The 26698-nt window shown below is 42.2% G+C and overlaps 1 protein-coding gene across 3 annotated transcripts in view; it reads right to left on the reverse strand.

The window, feature by feature from the left end:
• Positions 1 to 26698, reverse strand: part of ADAMTSL3 (ADAMTS like 3) — a 331627-nt gene that overhangs the window by 168819 nt on the left and 136110 nt on the right. For all 3 annotated transcript variants that reach the window (XM_087856588.1, XM_045813117.2, XM_045813118.2), the window contains exon 7: positions 18841 to 18967. In XM_087856588.1, the coding sequence (XP_087712714.1) occupies positions 18841 to 18967 (127 nt within the window). The remainder of the gene's footprint in view (positions 1 to 18840; positions 18968 to 26698) is intronic.

A 26698-nucleotide genomic window follows, 5' to 3' on the forward strand; every position in this document is an offset into this window, starting at 1 on the left:
AAGACCTACAAAAGAACAAGAAAGTATGGCCCATACACAGGAAAAACAAAAGCAACCAATAGAAACGGTCTCTGAGGAAGCCCAGACTTGGAATTTTAGACAAAAGCTTTAAATAAACTATATTAAATACGCTCAAAGAACTAAAGGAAACCACATTGAACAAATAAACTATAAGATATTACTTATGAGATTATCTGAGAAAAATGAACACAGACTGAACATTTGATGACATTAAGGGACTACTGTTAATTTTTAGATCTAATAATGGCTTTGCAATTATGTTTTTATTTTTTTATTTTTTATTTTTTTTAAAGATTTTATTTATTTATTTGACAGAGATAGAGACAGCCAGCGAGAGAGGGAACATAAGCAGGGGTAGTGGGAGAGGAAGAAGCAGGCTCCCAGCGGAGGAGCCTGATGTGGGGCTCGATCCCAGAACACTGGGATCACGCCCTGAGCTGAAGGCAGATGCTTAACGACTGAGCCACCCAGGCGCCCCAATGCAATTATGTTTTTAAAAAGAGTCTTAATTTCCGAAATAAAGGTCTAAGATTTAAACTTATACTCTAGATAAATATATACAAAAATAAAACAGGAATTGTGTATGATTGCCACACAAAGTTTAACTTCAAGGCAAAAATACATTAAATAAAGGAAGTTCACTTCATAATAATCTAGGGAATAATTCAGCTATCATGACCTTCATATATGCTTCATATAAATGGTACTAAAATATGTGAAGCAAAATCTATAAGAAGGAAAGGAAAAATGGGAGAAAATGCCTATTAATAATAAGACAATAATACACATCTTTCAAAACTTGATGGATATAATATATGAGAAGGTATTTCATAGAAAATTAATTAAAAATAACTCATAAACATAAGAAAATTCTCAGATTTATGGAAAATTAATATAATAAAAATACACTTAAAAGTTTTAATGCAACCTTTTAGCAAATTACAAAGACTGACAACACCCTACTTTGGAAAAACTGCAGAAAACAGTTGCTAAAACTACGAGTGGGAGTGTAATCAGCAGCATGTTTGTGAAAGGCAATTTGGCAATATCAACCAAAAATTTTAATATGCATCCCATTTGATTCTGCAACCACCTTCTCCAGAACTTTTCATGCAGAAAAAAATCTTACAATTGTGCAAAGATAGATGTTTAACATACTTTACAATACATACATAAATTCAGAACTCTTTACAATGTTCACTGCAGCATTTTTGAAATAATAATGGACATTGGAAGCCACATAAACATTAATGAATGGAGGGTTTGTTAAATAAAAGTTGACATATTCACCAGAAAGACTGAGACAGTCTATGTATACCAACATAGAGCTAGGTCTACAATACAGTGTGAAGTGACAAAGACTATTTAGGATGGTAAATACAGCATGTATGTCTGTAGACACACACACCGTCATCTCACTAGTGCATCTCTGAGGTTTAGGAATATGAATGATTTTTGTGTTGTTCCTTATGAATTTTCTGTGTTTTCCAAATTTTATATAATAAAAATGTATTGACTTTATTCTACAATGTTATTTTTAAAAATTTATTTAAAAATTGCTCAGTTAATTGTCCAGTGGCTTCGGATTTTAAGATGGCATTTATAACATTAGAGGGTGACAAGGATCTCCAAGTAAAGTCAGATTGACTACAATTCTTAATAAGCTGAGGCTGGCCAACACGTTAAGGACAACAACCAAAACTATGCACTTCATTGGTATTATTTAAGGTAGAAGAGTCAAAAATATTATATTGATGAATGACACAGAGTGCAGACAACTTTTGACTTTTTATTTGCTTCTGACTTCTCTGTCAAGAAATACTTGTATTTAAAAGTAATAAAAATTTATCAAATCACTATGTTGTACACCTAAAACTAATATAACACTGTGTGTCAACTACACTAAATTAAAAAAAATAATAATACCAAAGTAGCACATTATAATTATCTGAAAATTTTCTTCCAAAACCTTGCTCAGAACTAATGAAATTCTGGTGATGACTATTGTTAACACCACTGTATGATACACTTAAAAGTGGCTAAGAGAATAGCTTCTAAAAATTCTCTTGGTATAATTCACTAGCTATTCCTTATTTTTAAAAAACTTCCCTGTAAATAAAATAAAACAAATATTTGTAATGTGATTTTAAAATGCCAATAATGGGCACCTGGGTGGCTCAGTCAGTTAAGCATCTGACTCTTGATCTCAGCCCAGGTCTCAATCTTGGGGTTGTGAGTTCAAGCCCTGTGTTGGGCTTCACACTGGGTGTGGAGCCTACTTAGAAAAGAATGCCAGTAATATGATTAATACACTTTATGCTTAAATATTAAAAATGCTTCTGCTTGAATAGAGAGATGACGGGATGTTAATTACCACCGTTTGATTTAGGATCTTTAGGGAGACTGGCCAAGTAACCAGGCAAGAAAAAAAATAGTCTAAGCATTAGAAATCAGGAGGAAATTAATATGTGCATACCTCATTTTACTGCACTTTGTAGATATGTTTTACTTTTTTTTTTTTAAACAAATTCAAAGTCTGTGGCAACCCTGTATCCAGCAAGTCTACTGGCGCCATTTTACCAACAGCATTTGCTCACTTTATATCTAGTGTGTCACATTTGGTAATTCTTACAATATTTCAAAATTTTCATTACTTTTATATTTGTTTTGGTGATCTGTGATCAGTGATTATGACTCATTAAAGGCTCAGATAATAGCATTTTTTAGCAGTAAAGTATTTTTAATTAAGGTATAAACTTCAAGATAGAATGCCATTGCTCACTTCATAGACTACAGTGTAGTGTAAACATAACTTTGATATGCACTGAGAAACCAAAAATTCATTTGACTCACTTTATTGTGATCCTCACTTTATTGCAGTGATCTGGAGCTGAACCTCCAATATCTCCTAGGTGTGCCTATGTTCAAAAGTTAGTAGCTTTCAGAAATACCAACCATAATCAGAAAACATAATGGATGAAAATATCCCATTTGCAACGGCAAGAGAAAAAGATAGAATACCTCTGAATAAACTTTTTAAGAATGAGCATGACCTACAAAAAGAAAATGTTAAATCCCTCTCTGACATAAAAATGGCTTGAGAAAATGAAAAGGAAAAGATTAATTCATTTGACATAAAAATTAAACATCAAATTGTTAAAGACAGAAAAAAGTACAAAAAAACTAAACATAAAATTGTCAAAGAAAAAAGTACAATTATAGACAGTTTCCTTAATATACAAAGAGTGCTTACAAGTGAATAAGAAAAAAAGACATAAATTAACAAGAAAATTGGCCAAAGGCTTGAAAAGTAGTTCAAAGGAAAAAGAATTAAAATGACAAGAATCTTATGAAAAGATGCCCAACTCACTGGTAATCACAGAAATGCAGGTTGAAAACAAGATACATTTAATTTATCCTATTAGTAAAAATGAAATGCTCTTACAAGTTTTAATTTGTGAAGATGGCAATAAATCTTATTGGAGGAAAAATTAGCAGTATCTTTGAAAAATAAAAATATATAATCAAAGATAAACTTGTGTAGATTGAACAAGCACAGCAAAACTAAGAAAACACTCTAAATGTTCATTAATATGGGTCTGGTTAAATAAATCATGGCATGTTTTTCTAGGTTAACATTTTAAGAAGCTATAGTAGACTTTTGAGAACGAACAGGCCAACAAGCTCAGTGATAAAATTAAGTTGTAACAAGAATTATATGTAATTATCAATTGTGTACAGCCCTCAAATGCATAAATGTATGGAAGGTTTGTGTTATATTAAGCACAGACACTACACACCAAGCTTGTAAAGATTCTGAAAGAGTGCTAAACCCAAGTGATGTGCCCAACGAGGTTTTCATCAGCTCAGAAAAGCATTCCAATGTACATGCATTTTCAAAACACATTTTTATTATGTATATAACATGCTACGTGTTTACTGCAGAAAATTTAGAATATCCAGGCAAAGAAAATAAGCAAGTCATGAATGAATCACAATGCCAATATGTTATCATATTAGTGTGTTTTGTTCTTTGGGTGGGGGAAATGGTTGAGTATGTACAATATATATTAATAATTTATTATGGTAAAATTAAGGAATTTTTTTTGTAAAAATACAAAAAGGGACAGAAGGATAGAAAGTAGAAGGTTAAAGTTATCCCCTATGACCTCACAAACTTCAAACCAATGCCATTCTTTAGAGGTATAATTATTAGTAGTTGCTTGTATTAGAGCTATTTGCTGTGTGTGTGTCTGTGTGTGTGTTTCAAACTACCACCCACTGACAGTTACAAACGCGAGTGACACTCTGAGACCAGAACCCCTGGCATTTGATTTTTTCCAGAATGCTCAAATCTGGGACCGAATGTTCTTCTGTGTAGAAGACAACGAATCCCCAGTTGTCCACAGTATTAAGCTTGGAGAGAAATGCACATTGTAGGGCAGCTGGGCAAGGTTTGGAAAGAGGTGGCGGGGGCAACCTGTAAGAAACCACTGTTAAGGATTTAATGTCCTCAGCATTATGGGAAAATAAATCTATACTATAAAGCGTTAAATGTCTTTTCCTAAAGTGCAATCCCCTCCCATTTCTGTAACTCTCCCATACAGTTTGATAACATCTGTACAAGTCTCGGTGATACTTTTATAGGGCATTACCTCCCAGAAGCACCTGGAGAACTGGTTATAACACAGATTCCTGCCCCACCCATAGAAATCCTGACCCAGAAGTTTGGGGTGGAACCCAAGAACCTGCCTATCCAGCAGCCTCCCAGGAGGAGCTGACCCTTGGCGCTTGTGAGCCCTGTTTTGCATAGCACTGATTCTGGGCGGGCGTAGAGAGGGAAATCTCCCGGTCATAATGCCAGTAAGGGAGGACTGTTCCATAGTCACAAATCCGTCAGCATTTCTTCACCGTCCTACAGGGAATGGCAGAGCTCTGACTCTGACCAGAAATGAAGGGAGAGCAGTAGTAAGAGAGGATTTTCACGAGGGAAGGGCAGAAGCAGTAAAAATTGTTCATGGGTTTTGTAAAAGCAGTTTCAATTAAGTAGTGGGCACAGAAGGCTGTGGTTTGAAAAATAAAATGATGATGAAGGAGTAGAGAGACAGGAAATACAAACAGTTTTTCCAAACTCTGTTGGTAAAGGTAGGGGAAAGATTAGGGCACCAGCTATAGATGTGGAGAATTTAAAATACTTGCATTTTTATACATAATTCACACACAAGTCTTAAAATTATACTTGCTTGATATCACTCATCATCAGGGAAGTGCAAATTAAAACCACAGTGAGATAACACACACCTGTCAGAATGGCTAAAATCAATAACAGGAAATAACAAGGGTTATGAGGACATGGAGAAATGGGAACCCTCATGCGCTGTGGGTGGGAATGCAAACTGGTGCAGCCACTGCGGAAAACAGTATGGAGGTTCCTCGAAAAATGAACAGTAGAACTGTCATATGATCCAGTCATTCCACTACTGGTTATTTATGCAAAGAAAATGAAAATACTAATTGAAAAAATATATACACCCCTAGGTTTATTGCCGCTTTATTTAGAATAGCCAAGGTATGGAAGCAACCTAAGCGTCCAGTGACTGATGGAAGGATAAAGAAGATGTGATATATACATAAATATCACACACACACGCACACACATACACACACACACAGAGGAATATTATTCCACCATGAAAAAGAATAAAATCTTGCCATTTGCAATGACATGGATAGAGCTAGAGAGGATTATGCTAAGTAAAATAAGCCAGAGAAAGACAAATACCATATGATCTCACTCACATGTGGAATTTAAGAAACAAATGAACAAACAAAGAAAAAAAAAGAGACTAAGACAAGCAACCAACTCAGACTCTAAAATACTGAGAACACACTGGTGGTCGCCAGAGGGGAGGTGGGTGGGGGATGGGTGAAGAGGTGAACGGGATCAAGAGTACACTAATTGTGATGAGCCCTGAGAAATGTATCGACTTGTTGAGTCAGTATATCGTTATCGTACACCTGTATCTAATACAGCACTGTATGTTAATTACACTTGGATAAAAGAAGTATACTTGTATTTAAGATGGAAGAAATCTGGGATCTCTTTTAACCCTGATGGGAAAGGAAGAGAGGGAGAGATGGCGAAGAGAGAAGGGATGATGGGTGGTGTGGGATCTCTGAGGAAGCAGAGGGGCTGGAGTCCAGGACACAGATGCGGAGATTAATTAGCCTTGGAAAGGAAGAGAGACACTCGTGCCTCTGTAACAGGAGGGAGCAAGGAATGGCTGCGAGCAGCTGCAGGGCGAGGTTTCTTCTGGTGGTTTCTGTTTTACTGAGATTTTTTTTCACAATCTTCCTTGGAGTCTAGCATAGAATCCATTTTTATAAATGGTCCAAAGCTACTTAAAAAGACAGTATATTCTCCTCCTCCCCCTCCTACCGATCTTCCTACTTCTTATGTTCCATAAATGAGTGAAACCATATGATAATTGTCTTTCCCTGCTTGACTTATTTCACAGGGAAGAAAGGGAAGAAGAAAAGGGGGGTAAACAGAATGGGGAATGAACCACGAGAGACTACGGACTCTGGGAAACAAACTGAGGGTTTCAGAGGGGAGGGGGGTGGGGGAATGGGATAGGCTGGTGATGGGTATTAAGGAGGGCATGAATTGCATGGAGCACTGGGTGTTATACGCAAGTAATGAATCATGGAACTTTACATCAAAAACTAGGGACGTACTGTAGGGTGACTAACATAATAAAAAATATTATTATAAAAAAAGACAGTATATTCCCTCAAAATACAATGTTCAGTAATACCTGTTAATGTAACAATAATTATGCTATGCAGACACTATATGTAATTTTTACTGAGTTAAGTGTATCAAAGTTTCTCACAGTAGTTTTACTTCTTTCAATTTCTTCTTATACTTTTTTTTCTTATGTATTTTGATGTATTGGTATTTGCTTGCAAATTTTTAAGACTGAGTTTTCATCGTTGATGGATAAAAAATACTCATCTTTGTTTTTGGTGTTTTTCTTTTTGCCTGAAATTCTACTAAGCTCTGATATAAATACTACTATCGTGCTTTGTCTGTCTTGTCTATCACAATGGGCCATTTTTAAATCCCAGACAAACAGCCTCCTGGTCAATTCCTCTCCAGTCTGGAGCTACCCAGAGCTAGGGATCATGTTAGAGAGAGGAACCAGCTGCAAATATTGTGGGAGGAACCTGCTACTTGGGCTTCAGGACAGGCTAAGCACAGACCACTTAAAGTTTCCTGTCACAAGCTTGCAAGAGACCACCAATCAGATCTGATTCCGAGGCTGCTTTAAGATATACTTTCTAATGGTGTAGACTCCAATGGCTGAGAACACAGCACCTGGAAGCAAGGCTCCCTCTCTGTCCCATCCTACAATGCTGATGGCAACAGGTCCCTGTCCGGGAACACTCAGGTTTGGTGGTGGTGGTGGTGGGTATTGGTTCCAGCCAAACACTTTCAGTGTTTGAACCATTCCAAACCTTTTTAATTGAAATTTGGGGTAATAGATTTTTGACACTGCTACCTACTGGGCCATTTTGCAGGGACTTCTTCTTGTCACACGTTAAACGTCATCTGCATTATTGTTACGCTACAAACTACCTAGAAAGGCAATATGGATGGGTGGTTAAGATCACAGATGCTGGGGCCAAACGACCTGGCTTGGAATACCAGCCTAGCCACTTACAATTGCTGTGTGACCTTGGGTAATGTTCTTACCTTCTCCGAGCCTCAGTTACATCTATTAAATGAGGATAATAAGTATACTTGTTTCAAGGGGGTTTTGAGAGAGTTCAAATGAGGTCATATATGCACAGGGCTTAGAAGGGAGCTTAACCACCAGTAGGGCTGGATTAGTGTAGGTTATTTAAACCTAGCTGAGCACCTGCTATGTCCCCAAGAATGATGCCAGGCAACTTGAGATAAATTATACCTCCTTTATTCTAATAAAAACTGTTTCCTACAAGTAAGAAAACTGGACTTTTTTCAGGTTTAAATGACCTTCCCAAGATCACAGAGTTCCAAGGCAGTAGAGCTGAGGCTAGAACCAAAAGCTACAGTCTTAACCTTAACTTCTACTGTGAGACTAGATCATAATTGTGTAAACCCAAACTCACTCATCAGAAGAATGTTTATTATAGACTTCCATTTTTATGGGTTTCACTTGTTTGATTTTGCAATCATTGGGCTGACCTAAGGATCCATTAAATTTGCTTCCACGGACTTCCCACCCACACATAAATGCTCAAATCCAGCTGTTCCATCATATTTTTTCTATGTCTCATTTCCTGCTGCAGATCACAGTTTTGCTAAGTAGCAAGATGTACAGGAAGTAAATCGTCCACACAATATTAACTAATCAATAAACATCAGTTTCAGCCCAGAAGAACTGTAATTTATATGATTGTTTATTTTCACTCTAACGTCCAACTAGAACTACACCAACCTAAATATATCCGTTCCATGGTATCACAAGAAAAGAAGCTTTACTCTCCCTTTGACAAGCTCATTCCCACTCTCCCATTCCCGGTTTTTGTTTTTCAATTTTTAAAATTCGGTCGGTTGGGGTTTTTTTTGCTGCATAAAACTTTGCGTCAAGCATTTTTCAATGTTACTTTCCTTGACCCTGCTTTTATTTTCCCTTTCTGTTCTTTAGGTAAAAACACACACACACCCTCTCCGACCCACCCCCCTCCAATCTCCATTCCCAAGGAACAAAAGAGTGTTTTTAAAAAGGAAGGAAGGTATCTCAATAAATGTTAATGTGAATAACAATAACAACCTTAAGGAAACATTGGAAAGAATACTCATTTTCCTTAAAAGTGAGACAGTGGCTGTGAAAGCATTTTGTAAGCTGAGAAACAGAAGTGTTTGTGAATGTGCTCCTGTGCCCGTCCCGGCCTGGTGTCATTTACACTAGAAGAAGGCAGTCTGTGGGACACTGTGCAGAGCGGGGGGTGATGACTTGTCAAAGTCGGGTGCTCAGTTTTGATCAAGTTCACCTGTCACTCTGTGCACGTAGGAGGGGACTGTGGGAGACGAGGGAAAGGAAAGTCAGCGTGTGGAGACACCAATCCCGCAGCTGGAGGGCTGTCCACGCTACCTTTGGTAGCCAGAGGTGAGACAAATGAGACACGCCAATGAGCAAAGACAGGGAAAGTCAAACTGAGAAACTGACAACCACTTCTTAAAAGCAGAGAAGGGACACGCCAGGGATTTGATCTGGTGAGAGCGACCAGCTGCAAGCTGAAGACTGATTTCCACCTACACTTGCCCTACTACGACATCCCACGGTCCTGCCCGAGCTAATTCCACACACCGTCATGGAAGTCTATTGTTGCTGAATCCACACCTGAGCGTCCTTGGCCGGCAGCTCTTGTGTCTATGAGAAGCACCACTCCCAGCCTGGAGCTATGTTGTTTTACTGGCCTAAAATGCCTTTACCTCAAAAGAGCATGGTAACAGGCAGGCTGCCTAAGAACGTACGCTTCCCTGCTCATTTCCAGGACTGGCTTGGAGCAGCACGCCGGAGAGGGGCTTTGTTACACAAGCAGCAAGCAAGAACTTTCTGTCCAGATGTTCCCCAGCCCTGTAGTGTAACTTTCTTTTCTGCTCTGTATACTGCATCTCAGAAATCAAGAGCCTAGTGAGGATGAAATGTTCATTTGCCTTCTGACTCTATAGTAGGAAGTAAGTAGGGGCTCAGAATACATCACCCCAAATATGCCACTTTGGCATACTGATTACTTTGAATTAAAAGTACTTGAGAAATAGCAGGCATAGCAAGGAGACTCTGTCCCTCCTTTGTCCACTTGAAAGCAGAAGATAAACCTCCCACCAGAAAGTCACCCTTCCCACACCAGGGTGGGTAGAAGGCATCTTTATCACCAGACGCAAGGAATTTAGAGCAGAGAAGACTTCATGAACAAACCTCGTTACTACTTCACCATTTACTACCCACAGCCCAAACCCCTTGTCTTGTCAATTCTTCACAAATTTGTCATTCCTTTGTTTAAAAGGTATAAAAGCTTCCTGCTTTGGCCACTTCTTTGAGTTTCACATCTTTGGGGGGCTCCCTTACGTACATATGTAATTCAGTTTCTTCTCTCCTATTAATCTGTCTTCTTACTGGGAGCTGCCAGCCAAGAACCTAGAAGGGTGGAGGGAAAACGATCTTTCCTCCACTACAGGGCCATCGGAGGCTGAAAAGCAGCGGTATTCACCAAAGGCACGTATCAGAGTCACCTGGAAAATCTGGGGACATATAATTGTCCAGATTTACCCTCACAAAATTCTAGGGTAGGGCATGAGGACTACACACAGAACAAGTTCTCCAGGTGCTGATGTGCATGCTGGATTCAGAACCACCGGGCCAGGCTCTGAGAGGACGAACGACGGGCAGGCGGGTTGAAGTAACCTTTGCTCCACTTCTGGTTCCATACTTTGCTACCTTTGTTCTGACCCCATCTCTCCAGGCCTTCCACGGAGACAGCTCAGGAGGATGATGGAGCACACAGACTCCGAAGTCAGATCAGCTCGAGCACCTACTTGCCGTGAGGCTTTGAACAAGGCGTTTCATGTCACTGAGCCCGTTTGTCACTGTCCCGTTTGTCAAAGGGGAGGCTGTAATAATAGTACCTACTCTGTAGGGTTATGGTGAAGAGTAAATCACATCATATATAAAAGCACTCAGTGCAGTGCCTGGCACATATGCACAGAGCCTATGGAGGCCACTGTTATTCCCATCCTGGTAATTATTATTGTTAAGAATCCCTGAGCTCTCCTCTGGTTAGTGGTTGTCTGGTCTCCTGGGTGACTCCAGGTGTGAAAAGGCTTGGCTGCCAATAGGCTGCTTCTGCTTTTAGTTCACACGGACAACTGGTCTAAGTGGGCAGCTGGTCTAAGCGGGTTTTTCAGTCCTGTTCCAATCAAGTCAATACACCTTTACAGAGAACAAACCAGGTGCCAGGTATGGGGACAGGTGTGAAAGGCCCTTGAAGAGCTCACATGCTCAAGAGAGGGTCAGTGCACAAACAACCCCCCCTCACGCAGGTAGTGATGGAAGGATGTAAAAGGTACCCAAGCAGTGGTTCATGGGAGAGAAGAGGAGACTTCACACTGACTCACTTTTCTTGTGTATATAAAATTTCCTGGGCCCTTTAAGAATAGAGGTAAGCCACTTCTGTTGTGCCTTTTCATTAAAGCATTAGAAAAGGTCTTCATATAAGATCCTGGTCTTTTTCCTCTGACCTCCATTCAATCCCAAGATCTGTTTTTTTAAAAGAAGAAATAAATTACAGATATACTTAGTAGGCTTTCACAGCTAGAAAAGCTTGGAAATCATCCATGCTAACACTCTTAGCGTACAGATAAAAAAGCCAAGGCCCCTGTGATCCCGCCTAAGATCACAAACAGTGGCCAAGCTGAGGTTATTACCCCAGTCTCTGGCTTCCAGTGCAATTCTGTTGCACAACATTATTTAGTCCCAGTGAAACCATAATGGGAAGCAGAATCATCTCTAGCAAAGAGCCTGTATTCATTCGTTCAACATGTATTGAGCTCCTGTGACATGTTCTATAAAGGCCAAGCAGGAAGTAAACAGAAAAGAGAAGAGCCAACTCTAGACTGGTAGACTGGTCAGAGAAAGCCTCCTTGAGGAGGACACTTAAGCTCAAGGTGGAGAAAGAGGCAACCGTGTTAAGAGCTGAGGGAAGTGTATTCCAGGTCCAGGGATTGGTCAGTGCAAAGGCCCATGGGAAAAGGGCACTGGGCACTCTAGAATCTTCCAGATAGTAAGACTGGAGGCTAGGGCATGAGGGGCAAAATGGCACACATGACGTAACATAGAGCCAGTCATGTAAGACTTTGAAGGTCATGGAAAGGGTATGGATATTAGCATAAGTATAAAGGCAATTCATGAAGAGGTTTTAAGCTGGGGAATTCATGGTCAGTCTGGCTACTCTGTGAAAAACAGACTCCACGGCCCTCCTTCTCAATGGAGCCAGCACATCATCTTGCTCAAGTGTGAGCGAGCTAGGAAGAGCAGGAACACAGGGTCCTAGTTATTCAGCGTCAGGATCCTTCCTCTGTGCTGTGCTCTCTCTCGCTGAATTAAATGGAGGAAATATCTCATTAAAATTAACAAAGAAGGATGAATGGGGAGGCAGAGAGAGATGATGTTACAGTCTTCCCTGTTACGGAATGAGTTCAGTGTACGGGTTATTTTTGGAAGTGACAGTCAAAGGAAAAATGGCCTGTGTATGAAGAGAAAATGTCATAATAATAACCCTCCAGGCCCGGGATTCTATTTTTGTCGGGAGTACCGAGCAAGGGATGTTGTGTAAGAGGGTGTGGTTATCTTAAAAACGTCAAAGTCCAGTGAAACGCTGGGGTTCTGGGTCGGTCTCGGGCATCCCTGTATCAATAGCCTTAGTTGCCACCAGGTAAAAATGCACAAAGAGCCCAGAGCAGACCAGGTGAGCTTGTTTATTTATGTGCATGTGCACCCTTATGTGGACAAGACCAAAATGGTGGGTGCGCCTGGGTGGCTCCGTCGGTGAAGCATCCAACTCTTGATCTCAGCTCAGGTCTTGATCTCAGGGTCGTGAGTTCAAGCCCCACATTGGGCTCCATGTCCTATATATATATACAAAAGTTAAAAAAAAAAAAACTTGCTCTGCTTACACAGTAGTAAGCAACAAACCTGAGAGATTATATATATATATATATATATATATATATATATATATATATATATATATATATATATATATAAATAAATAATGGACAAACCTGGAAACGCAACGGAGTCCCTAAGTGCCAAATCAAGACTCCAAGTAGATGTGCTTGCTTCTTTGTTGCTGTGTTTAGAGTTTTCTCTCTTTAAAACCCTAGCGACCTCTACCACCCCGTTCCAACATCCAAAGCTATTTATGCCATTGTTGGTTCAGTCTCTCCCCCTTCTCCTACGGAACAGGAAATTTGTGTGTTGTATCTGGATTAACTTTGGATTTTTCTCATAGCACAAGTTTTGGCTCCGGGTGCTATGACCTTGAATCTGCCTGGCTTCTTGGGGGAAATGATAGCCCAGGGGCAGCCTTGAGCACTCTGTCCAGAGCCAGGCTGTGCCAACGGCGACTCACGGCCGTGGCCTGCCTCAGGGTGAGCCCCAAGGAAGGCAGGAGTGATTGCTTGGCAAGGTGAGGATGCAGGAGCTTCGTGCGTGGGCTCTGCCGGCCCGGTGATGCACACTTGGGGAGAGACATGGCTTGGTTTCCCACATTGCTTTCACACAAAGCATGATTATAGGGAAGTGCTTCCATATGGCCCATGGAAAATCCCGGCCAAGAACGGCTGCGGCGGGCCAGTTTCAGAGCAGTAACAGACATGAAGGGGCTGTAACGAAAATCCAGGACGAGAAGCAGCGTGTTTTCATGCAGCAGGGATCTGCTAACGTTAGCCAGAGCCCAAGCACATATGTACGGGGCCTGGGGACCAGCCAGCAGCCCCACTCTCACCACGTCACCTCACCTGCCGGATGCTCCCGGCGCCCTTTCTTTGTAGAAATTAATCAAGAAGATTAGATTTTTCAGGGTTTTTGACCTGGGATGTCTTGAACTGGCACAGGGACCTGAGACGCCCTCAAAAAAATCAGAATGGCAAATTTGGGCCTTATGGGTGCACACACATTTCCAGGAAAACAGAGGGAAAATGCATAACTTTCAACAGATTCTCAAAAGGATCTATAATCCAAAAAGTGAAAATCAATGTGTGAGAGAGACACACACACAGAGAGAATCTGACCTACCTTCCAGGACCACGAAACTGCGAAGGGCAACCAGGCCCCTTCCAGCCAACACCCCACCCCGTCCGTCCCTTCCCATTTCGGGGCCTCCTCGGCATACTTCCCCAAAAAGACTGGTTTCCTGACCCAATTTCCCTTGGCTTCTCCCCTGGTTCAATTAGAATTATCTCGATTTCTAATCTCTGCTGGACCCTGACAAGATGACGTCTATTTCTGATGAGACTTCCAGGCTTTTTAAAGCCAACACTCTCTCTGGGCACATCCCACCACCCGAGGTGGCGATTTATGTTCTCCCTTCCATCTTCTCAACCAAAAGCCGACCTGAATTAACTCTTCACAGTCCTGGCTCTTCACGGTCTTCCCCGGAGCTGCGTCTGTCCCCTACCATTAGTTTCTCCTCCTATTCACTCTTCCTTGACACTTCTGACAAGGTTTGCCTCCACACCCATCAGCAGCTCTCTTAAAAACAAGACCCAGATTGACAGACTGTTGACTTGGACATCTGTTTACAAATATCCACATTGACACTGCATGTATGTAAAAGGTGTGACATCCTTTGGTACCCAAATGAGCCACATATCTAATAAAAACACTGCTAGCATTTCCTGGGCACTCTCTAGGTGCCAGACACTATTGGCAATGCTCAGCATGACTGATTTACTTATTAATCCTGACAACACCTCTACAAAGGCAGTACTATTACTGTTTCCAGTTTAACTGAGAAAACCAAAATACATATAGAAGTTAAAAAAAAAAAAACACTTGCTCTGCTTACACAGTAGTAAGCAACAAACCTGGGATTTCAACCCTAGCCCCAGAGTCCAATTTCTTAGCCACTTTCTTATATTGCCTTTCATAATTGGTTATGAGAGATGCTCCTTAACATCTCTAGTCCTCAGTCTCCTCATCTGTCAAGTGGGCTTGGCAACAGCAAAACTACAATGGAAGGGGGTTGGTGGAATTAAGTGATACCCTGTGCCTGAAGAGAACTCCAGGAATGGTGAAGCACTGTATCGATGTTAGGAATAACAGAAAGAGGCACAACACCCGGGGAGGACTTCCCTTCCTGCATAAATGGTACGGCATTCAGGAATGTCTTTTGCACTACTGTGTTTATCGTCTGGGCGGGGATAGGTGGGAATGTTTAATGGTGACTTTGCAACTGCAGAGATGAAAGCCATCCTCTAAGGATGATGAAGGATGGAGAGAGAGAGGAGCCTGGGTCCTTAAAGACATGGCAGAACAGTTTCCCAACCTTGACTGCCTCCTGCCGACTGTCCCGCATGTGTAGTTGAACTTTCCATGACGTGTAGTGGATGCATTCCTCACTGGGGCACCAGCGCCCAAGGCCAGCTCCTTCACGAAGGAACCTCTACGAATTCCTGGTTTCCAATCTCGGGTAGTCTTCTTGGCGATTCCTCTACCTTTTTCCTGTCTTTGATGAGTTTCTTCCCTTCCCTTCTTTGATGGGAACACTCTCAAGTCTCTGAGAGCCCTCACACTTACACAGCTGACTCTTACTCTTAATGAACAGTACAAAAAAAAAAAAAAGAAAAAAAAAGCCAATATGCTGGAACACTGCTAATTTCTCACCGTGTTCTCCACGGTGCCCGTACAGTCCTCCAGCTGCTGACACGGTGTGGGTGGGCAGCCTCCCTCTGTCCCGGGCAGATCTTTCCCTCTACCTAGCCTCACCTTCTGTTCACTCCTCAAGCCACTGTCATCGGGCTGTGGCTTCAGCCTGAAATTCATGGAGCACATTTTGGACTCTTATTGCAGTTGGTATCACAGCAGCAGTTCACAAGGCTGACCATTACCTCCTCTTCGGAATTATTCAGTCCTTTGGCGTCTATGACCCTGCTTTTGCTAAGTTCTGTGTTTACCTACTCTTTTCATTTCCTCTCATTCAGATTCCCTTAAATTTCTCTTCTGGATAAATGCCTTGACTTGGGGTGCTCCCCAGGATGCAATTCTTGGCCTCCTGATATATTCTACACACCCTCTTTGGATGGACCTACCTTAGTTTACCACCAATAAGGGGCTTTTGCCACCAGCCAACAATGGAGTGCCATATTTCAGATCAAGACTTTCAACCACAAACAAAATATAATCAACATCTGTTTGAAGGTGTCGGAAAGGCACCAAGATATTTAATACTTTTGGGGGCAATTTTCCCAAAAGAAGGAAAATCCAAGGAGGTGAGCCTTGATCTTTGGTACAGGACCCCCTTCAGGGACCCCTCACCCAAGGGAACGGCAAACATGTCCACTCTGCCGCTCAAGCCGGAATGCTGCCATCATCCTCACTTCTTGGCTCTTGCAGTCTTCGTTCCAAGATTCTATCCCCTAAAGACTCTCCAGTCTATTCCTTCCTCTACCTCTCCCACCATGCTCCCTGGACAGGGCCTCACGATTTCAAGCACCTTTCAGTATTCTATCCCATTTGGACTCCGTGCCTCCAGGCTCACCTCACAGGGAGTCCAGCCTCCACCTGCCACCAGAATTATTTTACTAAAACACAAATCTAACCATGTCGCTCCTCTGCTTGGACTTGCTCAAGTGACTCCACGTAACGTAACGTGTGCAGCACAATAATGGGGCCTCCATGGTTGCCTCTGGAATGCCACCTGTCTCATCCTTCACCCTGTCCAGGGTGGAATAGGATTCAGGCCTGAACGACATATTAATAGCTCCTAAAGGATACCAGGGCTTCCCTTTAATGTCATACCATGAACCTTGTGCTTCCTCCACCTGGAAAAGCCTCTGACCCCCCACCCCTCCCATGGTGCTCTCCCCGCTTGGAGAGAATAAGCAAAATCCCTATTTCATAAGTTACATCAAGATAAACTCAAATGAAAGAAGATGTTAAAGGAGGAAACTAAAACCATAAAAGTGCTGGCAGAAAACACACAGGAATCATTTTTTCCCTTTCAGGCAGGGGCTGCCAAGTACAACCTGAGGTCAAATTCAGCCTACTGCCTATTTGTGTAAATAAAGTCTGTTTGGTTTTGTTTTTTTAAATTTCTGTATGCCTTGTATTTTTCCCCTCCGTTACTACATTCCTTTGAGTTTAACTAACTTTTTATAAACCATTTGATTCCATTCTCATTTCTTTTCCTGTATATTTTGGATATATATTTATATACTTCTTTTAGATGTTTAAAATATTACTTATTTAAATACCATTCAGATCACAGTTAATCTCCTAAATTTATAATAAGTCTAGTGTTTTTTTGTCAGAATTAAAATATGTATATATTTACTTTAAAAAAATAGAAAAAGGAAAGCTTCAAGACCAGAGTGTGCTGCTTTGTTACGAATATCTCAAGTGTATTCTAAGTACTGAAAAGCAAGCGTTTTTTCCCCAAAGGACAATGTCACTTGGACAGATGGACTGTAATTATAAAAGAAGGGTTTGAAACATAAAGGTGCTCGTGGCAATTAGCAAACAGAGGAAGTCCTGGCGAGGACACAGAGCGGTGAGCGGGTGCTTGGGGAGGAAGGCTCCAGGAGGTGAAGGACGTGGTCCCAGGTCTGGGGTCGATGTCTGGCCGACCACCTGGGCACCAAAGGGGCAGACCACACCTGGCAGGATTCGAGAAGAGTGCATCACTGCAGCCTCCAGAAGAGCTGTTCTTGCTCCCAAGTGGGTGGGTGTGCCCCTCCAGACGTCAGCAAGGTCCCCTCGGGAGGATCTGCCTGCTGCCACGTAGTAAGAAGCCTCAGCTAACAGCGCCCACAGCGGGAGAGGTTCAGTACAAGCACGTGGTATTTTTGGAAGGGTTCTTGCTACCACTTTGAGGTCTGAGGTCCCTCAGATGCTTCATAGCATCACAGGCATGGCCTACACCCTCCACATCCTCCCTTGCTTCTGCACCAGCTTGCTCTGGTGGAACCCCTTCTCCGCCGGGATGCTCGCTAAGGAAGTGGTGATGCAACAGACTCGCCCGTGGGTCACCAGCCACACCTCCTTCGAGGAGCTCGCTTTGCCACCTCCTCCAGTCAGTAACAGGTGACAGAGGGCTCTCAACCTCTGGCCCCTTCCCATCACTGCCGCTCGCTGCCACGGTCGTCTTTGGGCCTTGGGACACCTCTTGTCACCACTCCCCAGTTTCCGTGGCTGACGTCCGTAGCAAGTCTAACTTGAACAGATACCGTTGTACATAAAGTTTTCTTGGAACACAGCAATGCCCTTTGTTCCCGAGTCATCTGTGGGAACCTTGGTGCTGCAACAGCCGTGCTGAACAGTTGAGACTGCGAACATATGCCCTGTAAAGCCCTGAGACACTTACTCTCTGGCCCTTTACCCAAAATGTTTACTGACTCCCAAATCAAAGGATTCAAAAAAGGCAGATACAACTAAAATAGAAAAATGAAAATTTCTGAGCATATAAAATTTAGAAACCAACGATCCTAAAACCACAAACAATATTGAAAGTCAAGTTACAAATGAAGAGCCTTATTTAAAAGAAGTATCATTAAAAAATTGAAAATCAAAAGTAAAATAAAATGGGCATAAGAGACAAAAGGTTAATACTCAGGATATAATAAAGATCACAACGGTGGGGAGAAAATCAACGTCCACACAGAAAAATGAGTAAGTGACTTTAGCAGCTGACTGAAAGGTGAGAAGGTAGAAGGGGCAAGAATTCCATGACAAGATTTTCTACCTTGTTAGCAAGCAAGGGAGGCAAATAAAAAACGATTACTTCATGCTTTACCTTAAAAAAAATGGCAATATTTTTTAAAAACTCATCACATTCTGTATTGGTCAGGATTCAAAGAAACAGGTAGTCTCGGAAAAAACAATGGAACCAACAATGTGACAGACGTTTCGGAAGCAATCTGACTTTTGGAAAACTGGTCAACAGCACTTTGCAGGGAAAAAGCTTAGCGACAGGAAGCCCCTGTTCCGGGACCAGCGGCTTGGAGCCCCGTCGGCCCTGCCCCCACAGGGCAGTGGATTTGAAACCTACTTTTTTCAGGAGAAACGTGCGACTTCGATTGTCCCCGCACGAGCCTGCAGGTGGAGCCGTTGCCAGCGCAGACGCCGCAGCTGTCCTCCCGGGCACTGCTCCCCAGGCGTCGGTCACAGCCCACGGCCTGCGGACAGAAGCGGGCGTCAGCAGCCGCGGAGGGGCCCAGACTGCAGGACCCTCCAGCAGCCCCCAGCCTGTAAGCCTTCTCCCCATCACCACGTGGCTCTCTTTCGTGAGTTTTCACAATAGGAATGACAGAAAGCCTTAGGGTGCATTGATAGGAATCTCACTGAGGTCTGGTCTCACTGAAAGAGAGGAATTGAAGCTGTCCCCCTCCCTTTACATTTTCAGTTATATTTTTATTTGTGGTCGTATATTTTTATGTATATAAAACGAATGGACCATTACAAATCCTGTTTCCCCTGCCCCCTCGCTCCCCATACCTCCTCTGTCTTCTGGCCCCTCCACTGGAGTTGAAGAATACCCTTCTGGGCCATGGTTTTACCTACGACATTTTCCCCCCTCTGTTTGTATCTCAATCTCCACATACCTATAGCTCAACATCTCTGGAGCTCCATCTCTCTATATCCTATATCTTTATATGTCCTTTTGTCTATGGTTATTTATGCCTATACCTATGTGTGTCTTCCTGTCATGAGATCTATATACGTACCTTTATAAACCATTACTTTTCTAAATTTTTTAATTTAAATTCAATTTAGTTAACATATACTGTATTATTAGTTTCAGAGGTAGAGATCAGTGATTCATCAGTTGCATATAACAACCAGCGCTCATTACATCAAGTGCCCTCCTTAATGCCCATCACCTAGTTACCCCATCCCCCCACCCCCTCCCTCCAGCAACCCTCAGTGTGTTTCCTAGAATTAAGCATCTCTTATGGTTTCCCTCCCTCTCTGCTTTCATCTTTTTTTTTCTTTCCCTTCCCCTATGTTCATCTGTTTTGTTTCTTCAATTCCACATACGAGTGAAATCATATGGTATTTGTCTTTCTCCGACTAATTTCATTCCACATAATACGCTCTAGTTCATCCATGTCATTGCAAATGGCAAGATTTCATTATTTTTGATGGCTGAGTAATATTCCATTGTGTGTGTGCGCGCGTGTGTGTGTGTGTGTGCGCGTGTGTGTGCGTGCACGTGCACTGCCTCTTCTTTATCCATTCATCTGTTGATGGACATCTGGGCTCTTCGTAAACCATTTCTTAAATGCAGGAGAGGAATGAATGGGAGAGCTGTCCCATAGCATATGCCTATACTGCTATCTTTCAGTCCTTTGTGAGTTATTATTTTTGTGTGTTATCTTGTGTATGTGCATACACATGTGTGTCTTTGCCACATTGTGAGCTTCCGTCTATGGGGACAAGGGCAAGGTGCATTTGTTTTTACTGTACAAATACATCTTCCATATAATATGTGTCCACTAATATTAGCTGGTGAGAGAGTTCATCTCTACCTCCTGTATCACTCAACTTCATTGGCATTTCTATACCTGGTGTTTAAGTGCAGGGACTCTAGAGGCAGAGAGCACTCCAATGCTTTCAAGATGGTGGATGGCCAACAGTTCAAACTCTCAAAGACCCATCTTCCTCAAGACTGACACACAGATAATAATACACACTTCACATAGGGTCCAAAAAGGATAAAATGAGAAAATATGTGTAAAAACTCTTAGTACAGGGATTAGAACATTATAAAGGGCTCAGTAAAAAAAGGCCCCCTTCTATCATCTCTGTTTTTCATTTTGTTTTGACTCCTGGGCACGGCCCCTACATCTCAGCGTGGGGAGCTGCTAAGGAATCACTGCGTCCAAGGTGTTGAAGACAGAATAAAACCTGAGGGAATTGAAACCACATCTACAGACTACTCTTTCCAAAATTTCAGTGCTGAAGGGAAGGAGAAAGATCAAATAAGTTTCGGGGAGAGGCAGGAAAAATTCCAAAGAAGTTTAAGGAAAAGTCCATGATTAAAGATATTTTTAAATTCACAAAAGGGCTGTCATGAAGAAAGGGTTTACATTTGTTCCTTGTACTTTCAAATGGTGAAAGCTACAGGTTTAAGCCTAAGTTTAGTTCAATATCAGAAAGTTTGAAAAGTCAGAGTTATCTAACAACAAGTGTTCAACCGTGAGCTCGGTAGGAGACTTCTTGGTGGAAAAATTGGAGAGGGGATTAAATTCTCTGAGGAGTAGCTAAATCCAAAGACTTCTGAGATCCTTTCATCCTGATTATATAATTTTATAATGGTGATAATGAAATACTACTAATAATAGTTGATTTTTACTAAATGCCCACCATGTATCTGGCTTTATGTCAAGCACATCACACGCATTCCTTCATTGAATCTTCACAGCAACCTGATGACCCAGGTGGTATCTTCTGTTTCTATTTTACAAATCAGGCACTTGAATGTCGGTGAGGTTAAATGACTGGCCAGCATCACACAGCTAGTAAATAGTGTCAGGAATGGCCGAAAAACCCTGGAATCTTAACACCATGGTAACACCATCCTCACCTTTAGCAGCAGCAGACGGACCGCAAAGAGCCGAGTCACACAGGCAATTATATTAATATTTACTAGTACATGTGGAACAAATTAAGAGTGATTGATTTTGGAAACACACTTGCAGGGTTGGGATTCAATCAATGAGTAACTTGTGTTCATGCAACTTTCTCCAAGGGGAGTAATTCTACCATTAAGTTCTAGAAACCTGTTCCCGAGCCAAGCTCTGTCCTCACAATTGTCCCTGAGCGCTCTGCATTTCATGAGAATGAGAATCACCCTCTATCTGGTGATCCAGGAAGGGTGTGGGTTTAGGAGCTAGGATGGGCTTGTTTTGAAGAGCGTTTAGGGCCTTGTAAGATCTTAGGCAGGCAAACACCTCCCTGAGCACTTGCATTTGTTTCAGAATTTTGTTTCAAGTGACAGTTTATCCAAATCTCACAGCCAAAAAAAGCAGTGAAAACATCACCGAAAAATAATATCCGAGAAGCAGCTCTTGTTGCCTTGTGATTCAAAGGCTCTAAGTCAGAACTGCCCTTGAAACTGAGGGACTACTGAATTTGGGCTCTCATACTACGTAATCCATACTAAGCAACTTTTGCAAAGCTGCCTGAGGTGTTTTCAACCTCTGTGACATCTCCCGAAGTCAAGATTTCTAATTGTGATGATTTAAAAAACCACTAATTAATAAAACATATCAATAAATTTATTAACTATTAAATAACCAATTTTTATATAGGCAGGCACTACAGGGATTAATTTAACAAGACAAGGCTCATATTCTACTGTGCAGTTAATGAGACAAGTTACACAAGGTATCAGACTTAAACAAATATTTAAAATATATGAGCAGTGCTTTCAGGAATAAATACTCCTACATAAATCATCACTTTAGCTAAGAACTATTTCATCATTTCTGCAAATGAATTCCTAACCAGCTAAAAGAATATAGTATTTAAATAAGTGGCATCAGGACACCTGGGTGGCTCAGTCGGTTAAGCATCTGCCTTTGGCTCAGGTCGTGATCTCAGGGTCCATGGATGGAGCTCTGCATCAGGCTCCTGCTCAGCGGGGAGTCTGCTTCCTCTCCCCCCCCCCCCCCGCCTCGTGCGCACACTCCTTCTCCCTCCCTCTCTCTTACATATTCCCTCTCTTTCTTTCAAATAAATAAAATCTTCAAAAAAATAAATAAGTGGCATCACTCCATATTAAGCTACATAGGAATCTTTTTAGGTAAGTCTAATTTAATCCTTCTAGAACCAGTTTTTTGGAGTCAACTTCCGTTTGAGATCTCTTGAAAATTGGATTCTACCTTAGAAACGACTCTAGATTCCTGCCTTGAAAGTCAGAGTATATGGAGCTATGGTAGTCATTAGAGATATTCTAAAATATGGAGCTTCAGGGCGCCTGGGCGGCTCAGTCGGTTAAGCCTCTGCCTTCAGCTCAGGTCATGATCTCAGGGTCCTGGGATCGAGCCCCAGGTAGGGCTCCCTGGTCAGCTGGGAGCCTGCTTCTCTCTCTCCCTCTGCCACCCCCATGCTCTTTTTCTCTCTCTCTCAAATAAATAAATATTTTTTTAAAATAATAAAATAAAATAAAATAAAATAAAATAAAATAAAATAAAATAAAATAAAATAAAATACGGAGCTTCTCCTTTCAGCCCATGGAAGGACTATACATCCCCATCGCCTTAGAAGTTCAGAGTGGCCTTGACTGTCTTGGGCCAATGAAATAGGAGTCTAAGTGCTGGTGTCATTTCTGTAAGAAGCTTTAAGGGCATAAGTCACATGTTCCCCTTCTTACTATTGTGGTTATTATGTAAAACGCGTTCGAATAAAACCTCCTTAAGAGGTCTGATCTCTTGATATCCAAAGAGCAGAGACCCCTGCTGACCTACGCTGGACAAGTCGCATCAGCAAGAAGTAATCTTTAATTGTTTTAAGCCACTGAGCTTTGGCGGTTGTCGGTTACTGCAGAAAAGCCTGGCCGGTGTCAGAAAGAGCCCAATTTCACCATTAATGGACAAAGCAAGGTCATTAACAGCAAGGTGTTATTTTCAACTGGACATTTCACATCAAAATCCAGATTTCCGGCTTCTGTTGACAAACAGAAACTCTGATGTGTTTGTGAGTCGCTGTCCCCTTCACGGTGAGTGAGTACATATTCTCCAGGTCCCAGCAGCCCTCCTGCTCAGCGTGACCATGCCCGAGCACTTTCTGTCTCTGAGAGGCATGACTCTGCTGTGTGTGCAGGACCCACCTAGCGTCCTGGCTGTCCTTTATCAGAACCGCATCTCATTTCCCATTACAAACTTCAGCCATACTTCGGGCAGCACAGAAAGTGCAAGTATCATCAGTATAGTAAAGTGGTTAAGGAAACAGATTCTGAGGTTAGGTTGCATGGGTCCAAATTCCAGCCAGCCCCCTGTCTAGCTGTGCGGTGCAGGAAAATTCCTTAGCCTCTTCCAATCGAGTTTCCAAGTGGGGATGATGACTGTACCTACCTCACACGTATGAGGAGCTGACACAGCCGAATGCTTTAGACAATGTCTGACACTAAACACCCAGTGGATGTAAGTTGCTATTAGTTTTACTGTAACTACAAAGTGGTTTCTTCAGCTACCCCCACTGTCAGGGAATTCAATAAACGGGAATGATAAATCGGACTTGCTCTGAGGACGTGCTTCCAACCAGTCCCTGCCTCTCATAAAAATCAGACTTGCAAAGCGGAAGCAAATTTCATTCAGTAAGTGTCATCGTCTTATGCTTCCTGCTGGGCTCAGATTCACAAAAAGTTGTTCCCAGGAGCACGTGACCGCTCATTTAAGCGAACATACCATAAACACACTTGCAAAAATGATGTGTGGTCTGGGGCGCCTGGGTGGCACAGCGGTTGAGCGTCTGCCTTCGGCTCAGGGCGTGATCCCAGTGCTCTGGGTTCGAGCCCCACATCAGGCTCCTCCGCTATGAGCCTGCTTCTTCCTCTCCCACTCCCCCTGCTTGTGTTCCCTCTCTCGCTGGCTGTCTCTATCTCTGTCAAATAAATAAAATCTTAAAAAAAAAAAAAGATGTGTGGTCTGTGCCAAGCGAACATCAGGGCTCAGTTTGCTCACCCGGAGACAAGCAGCGAGAATGCCACCATTTATTCTCTGCCATCCTAGTGACCACTGAGGGCCACAGCCACATTGTACAAGACGGGGAATTTGCGTGAACATTATCCTGTTGAAGGAAAGATCTGAATTCTCCTGAGAGTGTCTCAGTCACTTCTGAAGGAACGGCATATAATTCTTTTCACCCAAATAGCCTTGCCAAAAGAGCACGCAGCTTTCGGCAGCCAGGGTATCACCTGTTACTGCCCACAGAACTGGCTTCTCCATCAGCATCACAAAAACATGGTAGGAAGCACACTTTTAAAATGAACTAATTCAGTCCTGAAAACCACATTTTTCCTGCAAGCCCCATCAAGCCTTGGAAATTACTGGAGCCAGCTCGGCATCTGAGATAATGAACATGAAGAGGGGGCTGTGGTCTGCGAGCACAAGGAGGAAGCAGGGAAAGGGAGCCCCTGCTGACTGCAGGCCTCCCGTGTGACAGTGATTGGGCTGGACTCATGGAATGTTGTTCGTGAAAGAACGAATTTAAAATAGGACCTACAGGGAGAATAATACCTCCTTTTTACACACTGAAAAGACGAAGGCTGAGAGATGGTGTGACTGAATACCACAGGAAATGAGTACATCCTGCCACCAGTGTCCCCTCCAACCACGTCAGTGAGACTGCTCAAGCTGAGATCGCCAGTGGGATTTGTTTGGGCCAAATGAAGCAAGCATATTTCCCTTCTTATCCTCTTGACTTCTCTGAAGTATCAGACACTGCTGACTTTTCTTCTTAAACACTCACCCATACTTAAGTTGTTGTTTTTTTTACTTTTCTATTATACAGAAGTTCTGCCCCGTCAAGTGCACCCCTTCCAAAGCTTGCTCCAAAATGGTGGGGCCAGGCCTCTGTCATTAGAAATCTGCTTTTCTTATTCAGCCTCCAAGGACATGTATTAGCTTAAACCATGTGACGACTCCCAGATCTATGTTTGTCAGTTGGAATTCTCTCCTAAGCTCTAAAGTCATCTACTGACTTTGATGTTCACAGGTGTATCAAGCTCACCATCTCTTCCCCACGTACTTGGGGCTCACCCAGTATTTTGTGCCTTGAGGAATGGCCACATTATCTACCTAGTCATCATGTCAGAAATGCAGGCCTCCTTCTGAACTTCTTTCTCACCCCCCACATCCAGTAACAATTCAGTCCTAAAAGAGCTTCTTCACTAAACTCTCTAATTTGCCATCCCTTCTCCATTCAACCTACTTCTGCATACTCTAAGCTCTCGTTAGCCCACACCTGACCTTCTATTGCTTGGCTGGACCCTGTCCTCTCCAAATAATCTGCCACGGTCCACCTGAGTGATCTTTCTAAAGACAATCCTAACTGAGCTATTCCTTACAAGATTCTTCAGTGACTCCTCTTGTAACTTTCAGAATGTTAATGATGGGTTTCCGCCTATGCCTGTAACCTCAACTTCAAGCATTATCCCACAGGTATTTTTCACCTCGATTCTACAGAATGAGTCACAGATCCTTAAATTTATCTACTATTACATCTCTTCATCAGTGCTACTCACGCTGCTTGTGATTGATTCCCTTCCTCATCCTGATTTACGTAACTACTACTCAACTTTTCAAAACCTCAATGTCAAAACATTACCTTGTCTAGAGTATTCTTCTTCAGCCCAAACTAAATGACTTTAGTAACAATTCTTTTTAATTATGCAAGTGATACATACTCCTTGTCAAAAACTTGTGTTTTCAACACAGAAAGGCATGATTCCACTGACACGTGATTCACTTTTATTATCATTTAGAGGAAGAGCCCCCAAAGTGAACCGGTATAAAAAGAAACTATTAGCAGCATATGAAATGGGAGAACGAAGTAGTAAGCCTTGACCTTTGGGAAGTCTAGTCAATACCAATCATCAAATAAGATGGTTCAAGAGTAGGAGAGAAACGAAAAGACACTGTCTAGGCCACAAAGGGAGATTGGCTAGTCTAGTCTTGGGGTAAAAAGGTGAAGTTGAAAGGGGAAAAAAGAGTAAAATAGGAGAGCTCGGATGGAGGTAGCAGGATATAGAGCACCTGTGAGCAAATGCATCGACTACAATGTGAATTCAGGAAGGTAACGTTGACAGTCCTGGCGCCATAAACAGAAATGAAGAGGAGTAGCAGTTAGAGCAACTCATGGATCTGGGAAAAACAATTCTAATTTATTTGAGGCAAAGGAGG

The sequence above is a fragment of the Ursus americanus genome, chromosome 28 (genome assembly GCF_024610735.1).
Source record: "Ursus americanus isolate L20-20 chromosome 28, mUrsAme1.1.p, whole genome shotgun sequence".
Classification (NCBI taxonomy): domain Eukaryota; kingdom Metazoa; phylum Chordata; class Mammalia; order Carnivora; family Ursidae; genus Ursus; species Ursus americanus.